Raw genomic sequence first — 17,382 nt, 5'->3', positions numbered from 1 at the left:
CATGTGCAAATAATACCAGATTGGACAAAACAGACCTAATCCTCATCTAGAATTGCCATCTTTTACTACCTGGGCTGGTGTAATGCCACCTGAAAGGAGCAGGTAAATTTTTGACATCCACGTGCTAAGATCCCCTTTGAATGAAAGAGGGCCTGTGGTTTTTTTTCTTTTTTTTCTTAGACCTGGTGCGGGGGTAAGTGACAAGTGAATTGAAGTGTAAAGAGCCCATGAAGCCAGTCACATTGCACTGAGTAATGCAGTGCAAGCCTTTTAAAAGGGCCATGAATTATTTATGCTGCGTGCTGTTCAAGGTTTGAACAAGCTGAGTGAGAATATGAAGACAAGTTGTCTCTTATGAATTGACACACTCAGTTTCTCCTGGTAGCTGTTTATCTAAAAAGGAGCTCTCTTCTGTCCCTGCACAAATCAAATTAATAAAGCCTTTTCCTGATTTCCAGGGGCCACTTGAAATGTTATGGTTTGTTATCTTGTTTTTATGTATTTGATTCTTCTGAAATGCACTCCCATGAAGATATGTGAAGATATTAAACACAGAACTTCCTCCACATGCTCAAAAAATGCATTAGTTGAGTCAGAAATGTCTTGCTTTCAAAAAGACTGGTGTTTTAAAGCTGTTTCTATTATGGTTTGTCTTTCTCAATGCTGTTTTGCTTAGGATGCTTTTTTTGACGTTATTTGGGAGCCATGCTTATGGTTTTGAGGCATGGAGTAAGACATGGCAAGCCATTCCTGTTGTCCCTGAACATGACTCTAGAGATGATTTTTGGCACAGCAGAACTTGAGTGGCTGGGGGTGAACAATTTAAAAACAGTGAGGGGAGTGTTGCAGCACTTCTAAATCTGCTGCTGTTGAGCAAAATTCTTGAGGGAAGAGGTACTCCTTCCTCCTGAGCCCCCTGCCTTGCTTAACCTGTGCCACACTGGGTCCAAAACATGCTCCTGGGGTCAGGAACGAGTGCCTACTCAAAGCACAAGCAAAAGATGAATGTGCAGTGGTTTTGAGAACAATTACAGTGTCTGGTGTTTATTAATCATAATTTGGTAGGGAAGGATGTTCCCCTATGCGAAGCATGACTTGGCTTGCTTTTTAGGTCCAGCCTGAGACGGTGCTGGCTGTGTCCTTGGGTTGGGAAAAGTGACTTTGCTCCTCTTTTGGGGCTCACGCCCTCCCAGGTGGTGCTGGAGTGCTTTGTGAAGAAGGACCTGGTATACACGAAGGCAAACCCCACCTTCCACCACTGGAAAGTTGACAACAGAAAGTTTGGGCTTACTTTTCAAAGCCCTGCTGACGCTCGAGCCTTCGACAGAGGAGTGAGGAAAGCCATCGAGGACCTCATTGAAGGTAGTGTGGGGGTGGACACTTCCACCCTTGGAAGAGTGGGCAGGGGGTTTGAGTCAGGCAGCTGGGGAGAGGGGTGTGTCTAAAATAGTTTCTTGGGCTTGGAGATTGCTTGTGCATGTGTCCAAGTGCAGCTGGGGCCCTTATCCTACTGTGAGCAAGCCCCAGCTTTCATGAATCGAGTTTTCTTGTCCCTTAGAGGAGATAAGGTATTTCAGTCAAGCATTTTTCAATCCTGTCTGTCCAGACTTCTCCCCATTACTTATCATCAAGTTTGTTGCTCCTGCTTTTTTTGATAGGCTTGGTTTTCACACTAGTGGTGGCAACTCAAACAGCCCAGGTTCTTTATTTGCAGTCAAATCTCATTTTGCTTAGTCTTTGTTAAATCACAGGATTTAATTCCTGCCTGGAGTTGAATAAAACTTTGGTTTGTTTTTGGTTTTATTTTGCAGTAATTAGTTTTGTCTGCATCCTCTTGGTTGAATGGTAGTTCTTAAAGACTTCGTTGTGTTTTGGGGTGTTGTTTTTTTAATTCTGTAAAAAATGCATTTGAATTGTCTGTGCTCTGAAGTTGTCATAAATTTTTCCTTTTCACATTTCATTGCAATCAGGCAATCACAATACAGCTGTAATTCAATTGTACTTTATTTTAATGAAATTTGATTCTTAATGTCTTTTTTTCTTGATCTTTTTTAACTGTACTAATTTATGTAGGGATTTAGGCTAGTCCAAAGCCTTTTGCCTTCTCTTCCAGTGTGGCCAGGATATTTTTATATACAGATGGTATATAAACCGTACTGAGGATGCTCAGATGTATGTATAGATGTTTATTCTTTTTGAGGACGTTTGCTCCATAAACCAACCTAATGTTCTGGATGGCCTGTCCTTGCTTTAACATGAACATGGTAGATACTGGGAGAGAATTAATCGCCCAGAACTGCTTGCTGATAAATACCTCATCAGTTAGAGGAAGGATGTTCTCAGTTCATATGTTTTCTTTCTGTGCTGTTAACATTGAGAAGTTACAGGTAGACTGTCTTCTTCTTGTTAAAACTGTAAAGCATTTAGTCATAAAAGTGATGTTTTATGTAATTGGCCTGGGATTGTGCATGAGATTGTGCAAAGTTTCAAGGAGATAATAACTCAGCGGTATTGAGTTGTATTATGGAGATGGCAATATTTGGCAACTCCTGTTTTGCTCTCCTTGATCCATTTTATAGTGGAGGTATTTAAAATCAAGTTCTGCTGTATCTCAGATACTTCAAAATCTGCAGATCTATATTTATCCCATTAACAGTACAGGCTGATCCTCATGAATGTGTTCCTCATTAACTTCCAAATAAGGCTTTCTGAATGAAAAACAATAACTTGCTCACACACAGCATTGGGCAGCAGATTTCATTTATCATTCATTTTTTGTTCACATGCTTGATCAAATTCAGCAGGTAATATTAAGCACAACTAAGTGTGCATTTAGAACTTCCCTTCATGAAATCTCTTGCTTTATTGTGAATATTTAACCAATAGTTCATTCCCTGTAGCAACAGAAGTTTGGGGCACAGGTACAAGAACCCTATGCAGCTCCATAGAGCTTCAGCTTTTTTTGATTTTTAAAGCTAATGTAGCAAACGGCACAAATGTTTCCACATTACTCAGTGTTTTAAGTGGGCTTTCACACTTAGCTCTGCACATCTTCGTGATGATGCAACTGAGAGCAGCCAAGGCTGGTGCCAATAGCATTATATAAAACATGTTATTTTAACAAATTTCCAGAATAAAGGCGGTACAAGCTGTTCTGCTGTGTTGGTCAGGGATGTGATGTGGCCATAATTCAGTCTAGCAGTGGGCTTCCATCAAAAAAATAGACTTTTGACTTGAAGGTTTTCCCCCCAGCAATCTCTCCTGCTGCCCCCACCCTCATTGGCTGCCTTAGGGTAGTTGAAGCCAGCCAGGAAGGGGGTCTGGGATCTTGACTGGTTATAGGGAAAAGAGTCATTCATGTTTAGGTACAGCTTAAATTTGGTGTCAAACCCAGCAGTGGTGAGTGCCCCCTTCCCTGAGACTGTCATGTGATGTGAGTGCTCACCAGGCCCTCAAGCAGCTCTACAGGAGCACCTGCAGGCTGAGAAAAGTTTTTTTTATATGCTTCCCTACTTTTCCAGAAGATTGCCTAATATACGTAGTGAAAATTGTATCCCAGTATTTTTCTCTTGTCTGTGGTTTTACACGTATCAGGTCCTTTCAAATACTTTGTTTACGTGGGACATGGTGATTCTCTGAGAAGTAGGTGATAAAAGAGAAGACCTTTAGAGTATATAACAGTTTCAAAAATTAAAAGGAAAAAACCCAATCTAACTCTGTCAAAGTGAGGTTCATTTTATTTTAAATTAAAGGTTATTCCCCCTCAGATTTACGGAGTAAGTGAACAAAAACTTACACGTGGTTTCTTGACAGCTGAGAATCAGCCTGGAGCACTGATTAGTACATAGCTTTACCATTCTTCAGAAATTAGTCTTCTGTAATTGGAAATGGTAACTGCTGTTTTTATCATTGTTAATTAGCATTGGCAGCCACACAGTTGTGTTTCAAGAAACGCTTTTTCAGATTTTACCTCTCCAACCCAGCTATCAGCAGATGGGTTGTTCTTCCTTAACTTGAGACCCTCTTTCACTCATCTGCAACATACAAACCTATTAAGAATCTAAATGTTTAACAGCCTCAGGAAAAAAAAATAAAGTTCCATGGAAATGTCATGTGTTTGAAAAGCTGTTGGTTTGGTTTTTTCTAGGATCTACAACTTCCTCATCCACCCTCCACAACGAGGCTGAGGTCGGCGATGATGATGTCTTCACTGTAAGTACATGTCACCCAAGGTCCTTCTCCTTTATGTTCAAGTTTACATGGTCAGGTTAGAAAGGGTTTTATTTTTATGCCTCAGGGTTGGTGTTCAGCCACCATGTTTGGACACTGGGTGTGTTTTATTTGATGGAAGTATATCCTCCTGAGAATGTGAGGCCTCCTGTTGGAAAAGCATGTCAGAGCAGGTGATGTCAGGGGCTAGAAGTGAAGAAATAATTGCCCTTGAATTTCTTTTGTCTTGGACTGAGATGGTGCACATACCTGGTAATACTTCCCTCTGTCCTCATTGAGAAGCTTCCTACAAACTCAGGTAGTTAGCAACAGGACTGCTACTCAGGTACATGCTCAAGGAAATAAGGTTTTGAATCACAATGTAAACAAGCAAACTTTAAAGGTGTTTCACCTGTACATAGAACGTAGAAAGTTCAAACAGGTGTTCTTCAGGTGGAGGAAGGCACAGTAGTGTGGCATCTGTCTAAGCAGCAGTGACTTAAACAGGAAAGTGAGCTGTTGGAGATTGGTTTGTGGTGTTGTCTAAAATGTATTATGGAGTTTTGCTGAAACTAAAGTTAGTAACTAAAAGAGGAAACTTAAAAACTAAAAAAAAAAATTGTCAGGTGAAAATGTGAGTCTGATTAGGGCTATTTCACGGGCTGGAAACAAGTTGCTCACATTGTATACTTTCTTCTTAGTTTACGAATGCCCTCGGTGTCCCTTGGGGCCTGGATGGCAGGAAGGGGGAAGGTGGAAGCAACAGTGCAGCAACAGCAAACTCAAAATTGTCTTTGGGAACTTCCCTGGATTTTTAGAGTGAAGGAGGAAAAAAATCAGTATAAGCATCAAGCTGCTTGAAAATGAGTCCCAGGAAGCATCCAAAGCCAAAAGGTGTTTTTTTGAGAGTGATGCTTTGCCAGCATGGGACCACTCAGATTCCCTGCTGAGTTTTGACCGGATCTTCCCAACTGGCATGTTGTCCGCATCTGTCCTTTTGTCGCGCTCAGGGAGACAAACAACAGCAGGCAGGGTTAAAAGGTGACTTCCTGCACTCTGCAGCAAAACTATCATTAGCAGCTGCTTCCCAACTACCTGCCAGAAGTGATTTATAGGCACTGGGATGAGACAGACGGGGGAGGCACCAGTGGAGCCAGAGCCTTTTACCAGTACATGCTGCTTTGTTCCCAAATTCGCTGGAGTAGCTGTGCTCTGCTGGGGGTAGACAGTCACTCTTGAGGTGTGTGTGGCTCTTCTGTGCTCATCACAAAGTGGATGACTGTCAAAATGTGCCTTGGATGGGTGTGTGCCAGCTCTCACTGGATTACACATAGGAATACTCATTGTTTAGGCAGTAGTGAGTGGCCTGTAGAAACAGGAGAGTATATTTTTGCTAAAATCCTACTGGCTGATGTTTAGGCTCCTGAATTTCTCCACAAGCTCAATCTTGTGGCTGAGTGTTGATTTTCAAACTGGAAGAATGCTTTTTACAAGGAGGAAAAACTTGTTGCCTTTAAAGTAGGTGTTGTTTTACATTGAAAAAGTTGGATTAATCCTGCTCTAACTGCATCAAAGTCTCTCAAACTCCTGCATTGAAAATGAAGAGCCAGAACTGCAGGAGATTTTTCCCACCTACTTGACCCTGGGGAGGTGACAAGTGACTCCCTGCCATGCAGACATTTATGGATAGGATGCCTGACTGAGGAGGAGGAGAAAGATACTCAATAGCATTAGCAAGGAGGAAAAACCTCAGGAGTGCTGGCATCTTGTTGGGACCTGGGGGAACTAGTTGTGTCCTGCCTGGCAGTGCTCTCTGCAGGGCTTCATGATCTCCAGAGTGCAGGAGAGACCTCATTGGTGATGGGACCTTGCATGGTGCTGTTTGTTGAGATGGCACACCAGAGCGGATGTGTTGTCATACTCCAAAAATAAGGCTTTGGGGACATCTCCTTCCCCAATATGTCTTTGTTTTTCTGGGATGAAGTCTTTCCTTTTCCTGCAGTCCTTAAGCTCTTCAAAGCTCTCAACTTCCTATTTATCTGGCAGGTTGTGGTGAAGTATGAAGACTGCATAAGCCAGAAATAACATACTGAGGCATAGAGCAGTTTAAAACTGGAAGAAATTGATAGGGCTGTGAAATGTTTTATTTTTACCCTTTGTTCCATTCTTTCTTTGCACATATTTTTGACTTGTGTATCATAGTCCATTTGGTCATCCTTCCACCCAAAACTTCTCTATAACTTTCTGTAAACTCTTATCCAGCCACAGCACTGGAGTTTTTTTGGGTTTGGTTGGGGTTTTTGTCTGTTTTAAAGAGAAAGTACATTTGTTCTTTTTTATTTCCTAAGGTAGTTATTAAAATCTTCACAGTCCTCCCCCTCTCCCACACATGCATGAATAAACTTAACTGCGTGCGGCAGAATTTTCAAAAGCATCTGCATGATTGAGTCATTTAATCAGTCATTTACCCTCTCTGAAAATCTCAGCCATTGCTGCTGCACTGCTGCCTCAAATATTTGGCCTGAGGTCCTGCTCTTCTTGAAGATGTTTCAGTCTGTTCAAACACAGCAGCCCAGAACTTCACATTTCTGAGGCTGCTTTGTGGTGGCTGGTGCCACCACGACTTCATCGTGCACAGATGTTTGCACAACGTAATGCCCCCAGCTTTAGAACAAACCCAAACCCCCCCCCATTGCATGCAAGCCCTTACCCCAATACTGCTGTTGGCTATTGATTGACAAGGGGCTTCTGTAAAGCCCCCAATCCTGTCAGCTCCAGTATGGCTCTGTGGGATGTGCATAGTTTTATGTGTGAGACTGGTGCATCATCCCTTCTGTTTATTCCTCAGCCAGCTTGCAGCCCTTCCAGGCATGTCCAGCAGGTTACTTCCATGGGGAAGAGGAGGTTTGCCCCAGAGCTAGAACTCTCCTGCAGGCTATGAGCTTCCATGGCTTAGTGGAGGATCATTTTCTTGTATCAGAAGGTGTACTTTTTTTTGGGTCTGGAATTGTCTGCAGCTATGGCTGTGGGAGCATTCACATAGTGTCAGTAGTCTTGTCTCCTGCCATGACTGTAACTTGCAGAGCTGAGATGATAACTTGGGCAGTAATATCCTGCCCCATCCCTATGGCAGATGCTCCCTATCCATCTTTTTGAAGCATGGGTTGTATCTTTAAAAAAACAGCTTTGGCAACTAATACTTTTCTAAGCTGTAAGCTTAGACCTACAGCAAACAACCTGGTCTGAAATTCATACCTGACAGGGTAGGAAACAACAGTATGTAGAACTAAATGTCACAACCTCGAGTTGAAAAATGCTTATTTCTAAAATGAAATGTCCATTTTAGAGTTTTAACAATATGTAGTTTTGTTCCTTGAGTTTCAGATCCTCTGAAGAGCCCATAAATGTTTTCCATATGTTAGCAAATAAATTTCTTCTGTCTTGTACATAATAAATCGTCCTCTCAAGAGATGCAATCTGAGTAAGACTGGCCATCCGTTTTGTCTCCGTTGGGGGAAACTGTCGCTGCAGCAGGCTGAGATGTTTTGTTTGTCTTCCTCCATTCAGCCTACATCTTCAGCCTTCTTTAATTAACATTCATTTCAGAAGTAGGGTTTAATACAGGCTGAATGCATTCTGTAGTTCCTCAGCCATGGAATTTGCCATATAATTGAGTTCTTCTGTAATTTTTTTTCCCTAATCTACACTTCTACTTTCAGTTACAGATAATAATCCCACATGACCACGAAGCAAAAATTGTGAATTGATTCCAAGGAAAGAAGGTCAATGTCTTCCAGAGTCTGCAGAATGCCTGAAATGGCCTCTTTTAACATCCCATCTGAAAAAGCAGAGGTGTTTGTTCTAAAACCTTATGTCCAGTTCAGCCTGAAACACCACTCATGTTTTTTCAGATTAATCTTCAGCCTTGTGCCTGCTTTAGTGCTAAAGAAAAGACACCCACTGGCAGGAGGAGCAGCAGCTCCCATGTTTGTTCTGGTTTGTGATTCTAGAAATGACTGCAGTCTCCTTTTGCTTTAAGGGAAGTGTAAGGGAGAACACAGCAAAACTCAACCTTACTAGGTTTGATATGCATGTTAAAATCACAGGTACTTTACATAATCTTTTTTTTTTTAAATCCTGGTTTTTGTTCATTACAAGACCTGCAGAGTTTGGCAGATTGAGCAGGCATGATCTAGGGGTGCATGGTTGAACAACAGGGTTGCGTTTCGAGGTGTGCACACTCGATCCATTGCTTCTCTTGCTGACTCCTGGCTAGAAGCTTGCTTACCTTGGTTCCCCAACTGCAAGATGGGGTAAACACTCTCCTGCCTCACTAAGGTGATATGGACAGATTTTGCTGCCACTGCTTTTCTCTCTGGACTTCCAGCAGAAATCTTCAGGCTCATGTTTTCACTATCAAGTCATGTGTTTAAAGCAATTCTGTGCCTCTTGTGCCTTTTTTTTCTCAGAAGAGAAGTACTTGTGTTTGGAGATGTGAGTTAGGAAGTTTTTTGTGTGTCTTGGGTGCTGCTGACAGTCATTTCAGAGACAGACACAGTTACCTTTTCTCGACCAGAACGGTGCATATTGGGGCAGATGTTTGCATTACGGTCCCATTTGCATCTCTTCTGCTTTCCTAATTAAAAAAACAGATTTATCCCTGCTGCCTTTCCTTGAAACCTTTTGTCTACTTTTCATCTCCCATCTGGGTCTCAAGCATATTACAGCTTTACTATTAAAACTTAAAAGATTTATATTAGTTAGATAAACACTAAATTTAATTTTTCTTGCTGGCTTGGTTATTTTACATTCAGATGTTTCTTTTAAAGAGGAACTGTGGGGTTTTTTTTCTTTAAAGTAGACAGTAGAAACCCAGTTCAAATACTTTGGAATATGTTCATAAGTTCTGTGGGATGCTGGAGCATCTCTCATCCCAGCCCTCTATGGAAAATGATGTCACGTAGAGTAGAACAACACTGTGTTGCAAGATGTGTTTCAGTCAGAAGTTGTGCTCAGAGATTGAGGAGCCACAAGAGCTTGCAATTTCGTTTTTCTTAATGCTGTCCTGGAGTAGCAGAAGGGGAAAAATTCATTTTAGAGGTGCAGAGCTCTCTGTGGAAATGATGGGGTTGTCACCTTGAGCAAATCCGCCTTGCTTGCTCTGTGAGGCTGAGCAGATGGACAAGGGGATTGTTACAGTGACAGGATGGCCATACTTCTGTTCTTCTTCCTGCCCAGCAGCCAGCTGTGCTCCGTGTGAACAGCCAAAGGGTTCATTGCTGCTAGCCACATCCTCTGATGTCTGCATTTTGGGCTTGCACTGTAAACCACAGCTATTCTAATTCAGATTTTAAAGGGGAAAAAAAAGTACTTGCCAAGAAGAGAGAAATTCACATACAGAAAGACCAGCAGGCTCAAATCCTTCCCTCAAAAACCTGAAAAGGTCCTGAGTATCCACCAGTTTTAAGGCTAGCTGCTTTTTATCTGTTTGGGTTTTTTTCCTGCCTTCGGATTAACTTTGCCCACACAAATTCCCATCACTCAATGGGAATGGATACCAATGCTCAAAGAGATTTTTCAGTAGGGAAGGTCAAGTGGAAAGTTTTTCCTCTGGCTGTCAAGTTTATTTTGTAGTGTTGTATTTCTCCCTTTCTTTCAGGATCTTTTGTTTCTTTCAAATGGTGCTGGAAATTAACCCATTTATTTTCTTCCTCATTTTGCCAATACAAGCAGGCTGTACTCCCTGATAATTTAATACTATTGTCACTGAAACAGTGCTATCATCTGGAAAGGCAGCTGCTCTTTTCCTTAAGTCCTTCACAATGTTGGGGTAATTACTGCATACTTCAGCCTGTAGATTTCCCTTGCTTACTCTTACTTGTAACCTGTCATTTGGACAGAAGGATATATAAAAATTACTGTGGTTTAGAGGTACACAGAACATAAAATCTGTTTATTCTTGTGTCTATAACAGATTAATAAAATGTAAGTGAAGAGCTCAGGGGAGCAGATAGGAGGAAGTTTGAAGGTTTGTTTGTTTTGTTTGTAGGGGTCTTGCACGATTTATTTGTTGCTTTATTGTATTTATCATGAGGGTTTTTTTGTTTTTGTGTCACTCTCTGATAGGTAAAGCATACTTTTCTTACTGCAGATCAAGAATTGGCATTTTAACACAATTCCCAAAGGGACTGAATTTCTGTTGCTTTGGTGCTGTTTCACTCTAAGTCAGTTACAAATAAGAAGAAAAATTATTAAACAGAAGGTATCTGCTTTGCTATCAGATATTCTAAAGCTCACTGCTGTGTAGTTTTTATGGAGCTAATTATAGCAATGACTGGGATGTGTTGAGCTACTTTTCTGAGGGTAAGCAATTTCTCTTGTCACAATTCTTCCTCTCAAGACCATTTTTTTAGTGTATTTTTTGGCTCTGTACCATTCCCATATACAAACACAGTTGCTTGTTCAATGGGATTGGGATATATCCTGCAGGAAACAGAAATTTGATCTTTTGCTGTGGTGGAAGTTTCCTTATAGCTGCATATTGCCAGAACTTGTGTTGCAATTTGTGCACCAGTTAAGTATTCCGTTTTGTTCAGTTTGCCCCAGCAGTTCAAAAGAGATTTCCTTCTCTCCTAATTCTCTCCTTGTCTCCTTCTCAACAGCCATGTTACCTTTTCCTTGTGCTTGGATGATGATATGGTGTCATTTTTCAGTGTCCCAGCTCTTGTATATTTTGTGTAACCAGACTTGCATTAATTTAAGTAATCTTCAGATTACTGAAGGCCTTGTTTCCTTGCAGGATGAGCCTTTAAGATAAAAAGGGTCACCAGCAAACCTGCTTGTAGGATTTCCTGTACAAAGGTGCCTCTCTAGCTGTAGCTTCTAGCTAGTGAATTTGTGATCAGAGTGTGTTGTAGCACCTTTTCACACTTGTAATCAACTAGCTATATGTTTATCTTCTGAAAAAATAATTTGACTGTGTAGTAATGTACTTAAACTATATGATGAGTTAAAGCCTGAAGCTGTTTTATGAGCATGTTCCCTTTTATTTCATCTGCAACTGAATGCTGTAGTGCATCTGTGTATTTAAGGCACAGGTGTGTCAGGAACAAAATACAACCAAGGGTAAATTGCCCTTTCTTTAACATACAGTTAAGCAGTGGGGGAAAGGATTTTTTTTTTTTTTTTTTTTTTTTTTTTTTTTTTTTTTTTGTTCAGCCATGGTTTTCAGGGCATTTCTTTGGTGTTATATAAGGCAGACCTGATTTGATTCAAGATGCCTGTGAAAAACAAATTATTTTCCAGCCAGCTTAGTTCCCCCCACCTTGCTTTTGCAGCACAGTCATGCCAAGAGTGAAGTTGATGTGGGGGAGCAGGATTTGGGGTTGCAGGAGTTATTTTAGCACCTACATGAAACCATAGCTGAGGGATCCCACTTGACTGATGCATCTGTAGCCTGAGCAGAGACTGGCTCCTCCATCCCCCTTTTCCTAGCACAGTTGACTCTGTGATGAGCCAACCCAGGGAAGTGAACCAAAAACTAGCCCTATAAAAGAAAGCGAATACTTTTCCGGTGGTTTAGCTCCTGGAGCCAGCTTGCTGTAGGGCTGGAAAAGCAGAAATGCTAGCTCAGGGGAAACTGTAGCTGATGGGCTGAATGGGAGGCAAAAAACCTCTGCCCCCCACCAATATTTGTGGTGCCACCTGAAATTCATTGCATACCCCTGGCCCCAAATACATTGCCTTCTACAAGACATCTCCTGTGCTGGTGATACAAGTAAGGTGGTTCTTGTCCTTGTGTCTGGTTTAGGATTTATGGCATTTTCCTCCTTCGTGTTCCTACTGTGAAGTTCATCCTTCAGTTGAGACAAGAAGGAGATGCCAGGATAGCTGAGATGGTGTTGATGGGGGTGTGTTATGGCCAAATGTATGCTTTTACCTTGAAAATACATGGTTGACATGACTGCAGCTTCCCAGTAGATTCCCTCTTTAATCTGGGCTATGCAATCAGCCTTTGAAGTTGCATAGGCCTTTCTCTCGGCTTCAGAGGGTGCTTGAAGATTTGACAAAGGCAGAAAATGGCCTATTCCATTTCTTGCATATCCAACCTGAGGAAGTGGCTTTCAGCAGACAGCTGTATTTCTAAGCTGCAGTCTCACTGGCTGCTGTGTTGGAACAAAATGCCTTGTGGCAGAGCATTTGCAGAAGGCACCGGGGACAGCTGGATTTGGGGTGTCTTGGCTGGCCCCAGGCACTGCCTCTGCAGGTGACAGGCAGAGCAGATCCAGCACAGGGTGTAAACTCTGTTGGAAGGAGGCAGCCTTGGCCGGGAGCAGAGCGCTGATTGACAACTTCCTGTACTGCAGCAGAAGGGATTAGGGCACGGCTGCCTGGCACGTAACCCGGCAGTGCCGCTGGGACCGCAGGGATGCCGGTCTGGAGCGAGCCGGCAGAGCTCGGCCGGGGCCTCTCTGAGAGGGGAACAGCACTGGGCTGCTGGTGCTGAGCTGGAGCATCCGTCTGCCAGTGATGGGAAGGGAGCTGAGTGGGATCTGTGCGGCGAATGAGTGCGTTGCTCTCCTCTTCGTGAAGGAGCCTGTAATTCCCACCTGCTGTGTAAACACTGGCAAAGCTGATTTGAATCTGTCCTCTTGTGTAACAGGTAGAAAAGAAAAACCCAAAACAAACAGAGTTGAGGCTGCCTGGAGTGAGTCCTTGAATTTTGGATCCTCTCAAATGATTGGAGTTGGAGGGGTTATGTTTGTTTATTTACTTGGGCTTTCTTTTTTTGAATACTTTGGAAAAGAAAAGGAGTGGTTTGGTAAAGCTTAGCAATGAAACATGCTTTTGTATGAAGCTTCAAGATTTTTCTTTACATTGACAGATTCCCCCTCACACCCCTAGAAAGAAAGAAGAAAGCAAGAAAGAACAAAAGAAAATCCATAAAGAAACCCTACAACTTTCTGACTGAGAAAATATTGTAAGGTGGTGTCCCCTCTGCCCCCTGGTATGTGTTTGGTAGTAACTAAGGATGAGCACCAGAATGCAAGAGTCTGGGGAGCTCAGAGTGGACCTTTGCCCGGTACAGAAGTGCATTATAAAGAGCTGCATCTACTAAATAAGCCTGTTTCCTTCCCTCACCTGTCTAATGTGTTTTGTTTTGCCCTGTATCTTGTAAATACTTTACGACAATTAAATCAGAATTGAGTACAGGAAGCATTTCATGTGTCTCTGGCTCTTTCTGCAAAAGGAGAAGGAAAGACAGAAGTAAATAAGTAGCATTACATTTTTAAGCAGAGCCTGACATATTTGCAGTGCATATGAAGAGGATATTTTAAAAGTTTGCATCAGCTGTTGGATTCTATTTTGGTGATAAATTCCAGCTAAAATATCATCAGTGTTCGTAACTGTGTGAATAAATGACCCCTAACTGACTTCCTAAAATATCGTATCAGTCTGCTGTGGGAAGTTTGCATTTTTTAGATTTTTTTCTCCCTCTGTTTATAATCTGTTGTATTGTATAGGAGGAGCAGTGCTGAATTTAGAGGCTGCAGTGTGCATAGCAAAGACATTAATGATGGTTTAGGTGCATCAGTTCTTTTAGCTTGGCTAATTTAATTTTCTTTAGTGTTTTTCTTCCCCCTCCTTGAAAGTTTCTGTATAGAAGAGCTGAGATTCATGGTGAGTTTTGTGGAGCTGTCTGTTCCCAGCTGTGCTCAGCTGTCCAGTGTTTAACACCCCCTTACAAACTTTCTCCCTTTATTTCCTAGCATCCTTACCCATCTTGCAAAAGGAATGCTTTTTGGCAGTGTTGGATGTGCTAAGTTCCCTGTCAGCACCTGAAAATTAGGAGCTCCCCTTCCAGCCTCCCCCCACCTCTGCTCTGTGTATTTCCATGCCACCACATGGATGGTCAGCTGAGGTCAGGGGTCTGATGCAGAAGTGAATTTTGGGCTGCATTCCTGTGGTCCTGCACCCACGCAGGCCCACAGAGCAGGTGATAGAACTGGGGGCCAGGGAGAGGGGAGAAGCAATGGCCATCACCTCCCCTCAGCAGTTCAGGCCATAGTGGCCATTCTCTTGGCCTTAGCAGAGGACAGCTGTGGTAATGTGGATAATACTGTTAGAGAAGGCGGCTCTGCTAATCTTTGCAGAGCTGTACAAGCACAAATGTTGGATGCTTGAGCATCCAACAGTGCTGTGGTCCACAGCAGGATGTCGTTTTCAAGGTATAAACAGATTAACAGAGCCTCTTCAAAAGGGAAAGGCCAGCATTTGTCCCTAGATGGTTTTAAGCAATTGGTTGGTTTAAAGAGTTCCCAGGTTTAAGTAAAAAGATCCATTTGAAGCAATGTAGCTTGTCTCAGCATCCAATCAGGCCACAGCACGGAGGAGTTGCAGGAATGAAGAAGAAAGCGTGGGAGTCCTGGTAAGCAGAGGCTCTCCACATGGATGAGGACAGGAGCGCCTTGTGGGCAGACAGAGCCACCCTGCTCTCGCCACTGCACTGTAGGATTGCTGTGCTGCCTGGGGGAGCAAGCCTCAGTAGCTGAGCCTGTGGTTTGGGGCTTTTTTTCCCCCTTAAAACATTCAGGTTTTCCCTTACAAGTACCTGATGCAAAGACTTCCCATCGAAGTGGTGCTCTAGCCCAGTGGTGCAGTAAGGGGGAGGGCAGTCCTGGGAGGGAAATGCTGAATAGACCTGCTCAGAGCCTCTCGTCCAGGTCTGAGTCCTAGCAAAATGGGGTAATGACTTTATTCAGCCCTCCTCTGACTTTCTCAGACAAAGTTTCTCTTTGTATCTCTTCAAATGCCTGCTTTTGCAGATTTGCCTGGTGCCCTGCATGAGGCAAGTAGTCAAACAGGAAAATCTCCCTGAGGTTTCCACCCCTTACCACATCTGAGTGTTTGTCATGTCATTTAATCGTGTCTGAGTCTCATATATTCTTTTCACTTCTTGAAGTGAGCTGTTAAGCCACATCTGTGGCCCATGTAGAGCTGCCCAATGATGCCAGAGACGGGTTTAGCAGGAGTTTAAAGGAGATGATCTTGTGCACTGAATTCTTGTAAATGTTCCTCAAGTTTTGCTGACTTCAGCCAGCACAGCCACCAGCATCTTTCTGGCACAAAAAGCTGTAACCACAAAAACTTAAAATAAGAAAAGGTAGCAGTAAAAAAATAGCTAGCCTTCTGCATTTTATATTGGTATGTGTTTCAGGGATAACTAGAAAACAATCCAAACATTTGAGAAATTCTACTCCTGTTCCGGTATTGGACAAGTCTGAATCCATGCTTATTGTAATGGTTGTGTGCAGCCAATTTGTCTTTGAACTGAATTGGAATATGATCTAACATGAAGCTTTTCCTTCAGACTTTCACCAGAGTAGAACTACGTTCAGCTCCAGCCATCCCCAGTGGATGAGAGTGGCAAAATTTTTCAAAAATGTGTGGAAGCAATTTTCTGCAATACCGTTTCTATCTTGTCTTCAGTGATGGAAAACAAACAGAAATTTGACAAAAGCATTTTTTTCCATGTCTTGCCGTGACAAATTAAAAGCTTGTGCTTAGGAGACAGGAGTCTCAAATCTTAAAAGATTTTTCACACAATCTTTTTCTTAGTACTTGGATAATCTAAGCTCTCTTTGAAATGGGCTGTCTTGAGTATACTGGGCACACTTAGAGGTTGATGGAAAATGTCAGCTGTTCCTTTTCCTAAATTTCTTGAATAGAGAGCAAAAGGTGTTTTGAGACAAAATTTAGGATTTGTGCTGTTCAGCTATCTGTGGAACTCAGAAGTGCTGTATCTCTATAGGCTTTAAAAATAAAATAAAAAGCTGGAGGAGAACGGAAGGACTTCTGGTTTGGCAAGATTGAGCTGAGGGAGTTCTGGGAGACTATATTTTATCTTAATTTCTTTGGAAAGGTGGAAGTTTTCTCTGCCATGCATCCGAAATAACTCTCAGACTTCCTCTTTGTGAAGTTCCTAAACAGCGGCTCAGTAGATAAGGCCCAGGCCGGCGCAGAGCTCAGTATCACTCACTTGCTGCACTGTTTTGCTGGCTTTATCATTCTTCCTTTCCGTACTGATAGCACAGCTGTGCCTCCCCATATTCCAGTGAAAGGAAAGGGTCAAGTGAAAATGTGCCAGGGATCCCAAGGGATTGTAACTGGGCAGAGCACACCAAAGGCTCTGGCAAAGGGCCAGTGGTGGGGGAGCCCATTGCAGAGGTCTCAGCCACAGGTGGCTGGGCTGTGGCATGGGAGGATGCAGCTCTCTGGCTGTCACTTTTCCAGGCTCATCTTCAACCCAAGCAGAGCTGGGTTTTTTGTCCTGGGAATGGTGGGGATGCCTTCTCAAAGTACAAGGTGGTGCTGGGCTCTTCAATATATTCAGGCTTCCACAGGTAAACCCAGGAATTGCTGCAAGGAGCTTTGGCTGTTGCAGAAGAATGCTTTCAGTAAAGATGAGACCATGGCCCCTCCAAGATTTGCTTTTCCATGCTGCATGTCAAGAAGGCCCCCTTAGATCTGGATGTTGCGGTGTGTGGGCGTACATGGCACTGGGAGATGGGAAAAGTGGAGCGGAGCAGTAGAGAGCAGGTTGGCTGGAATGGGGTTTTGATTCCTTCAGGATCATCACTTACAAAGCTAATTGTTCAACATCATGATACATCTGTTCCCCCCTGCTTCATGCAACCATTAACATTCTGGAGAGGAAAAAAATGTCTTGTCTTGCTTGACCCACAGTTATTTTTGACAGCAAATCCTTTAGCTGGCAGAGAGCACTTAAAAGCAGAAGTTCTAAGTGACAGAATTCTGTAATTTCATTCTGGCAACCAATTTCTAACAAACTGCCAGAGATTGTATTTTTTCATAATTCTGAGAGGAATCTTTCTTCTTTTTTGTAGTCAGCCTTGCATATTGCATCACACATAGTGGACCTGTTCAGTGAAGCCATTAGAGGCGAGGTGATCAGTTCAGAAGCAGGAGAACGCTTCTTTTGCTCGTATATTTTTCATAGATGCTCAACTATGCTTATTGCTAGGTATCTGATTAGCCTTCTTGTGTAACAAATCCATTTCAATGAGAAATAAACTGCAGTAAATGATTAACATAATCTTCTTTACTAATGACTGGGGTTTTTTAATTTAATGAGTCACTTCTGAAAGTCTG

The 17,382-nt window shown here is 42.6% G+C and overlaps 1 protein-coding gene across 3 annotated transcripts in view; it reads left to right on the top strand.

Annotated features, from left to right (window-relative positions):
• SPRED2 (sprouty related EVH1 domain containing 2) overlaps positions 1–17,382 on the top strand; it is a 59,505-nt gene that overhangs the window by 33,449 nt on the left and 8,674 nt on the right. For all 3 annotated transcript variants that reach the window (XM_056487074.1, XM_056487076.1, XM_056487075.1), the window contains exons 3-4: positions 1,194–1,362; positions 4,148–4,212. In XM_056487074.1, coding sequence (XP_056343049.1) covers positions 1,194–1,362; positions 4,148–4,212 — 234 coding nt within the window. The remainder of the gene's footprint in view (positions 1–1,193; positions 1,363–4,147; positions 4,213–17,382) is intronic.

This window comes from Oenanthe melanoleuca, chromosome 3 (assembly GCF_029582105.1).
Source record: "Oenanthe melanoleuca isolate GR-GAL-2019-014 chromosome 3, OMel1.0, whole genome shotgun sequence".
In the NCBI taxonomy this organism is placed as follows: Eukaryota; Metazoa; Chordata; class Aves; order Passeriformes; family Muscicapidae; genus Oenanthe; species Oenanthe melanoleuca.
The sequence above is the reverse complement of the archived record's forward strand: the minus strand, read 5'-3'. Positions and strand labels throughout refer to the sequence as shown.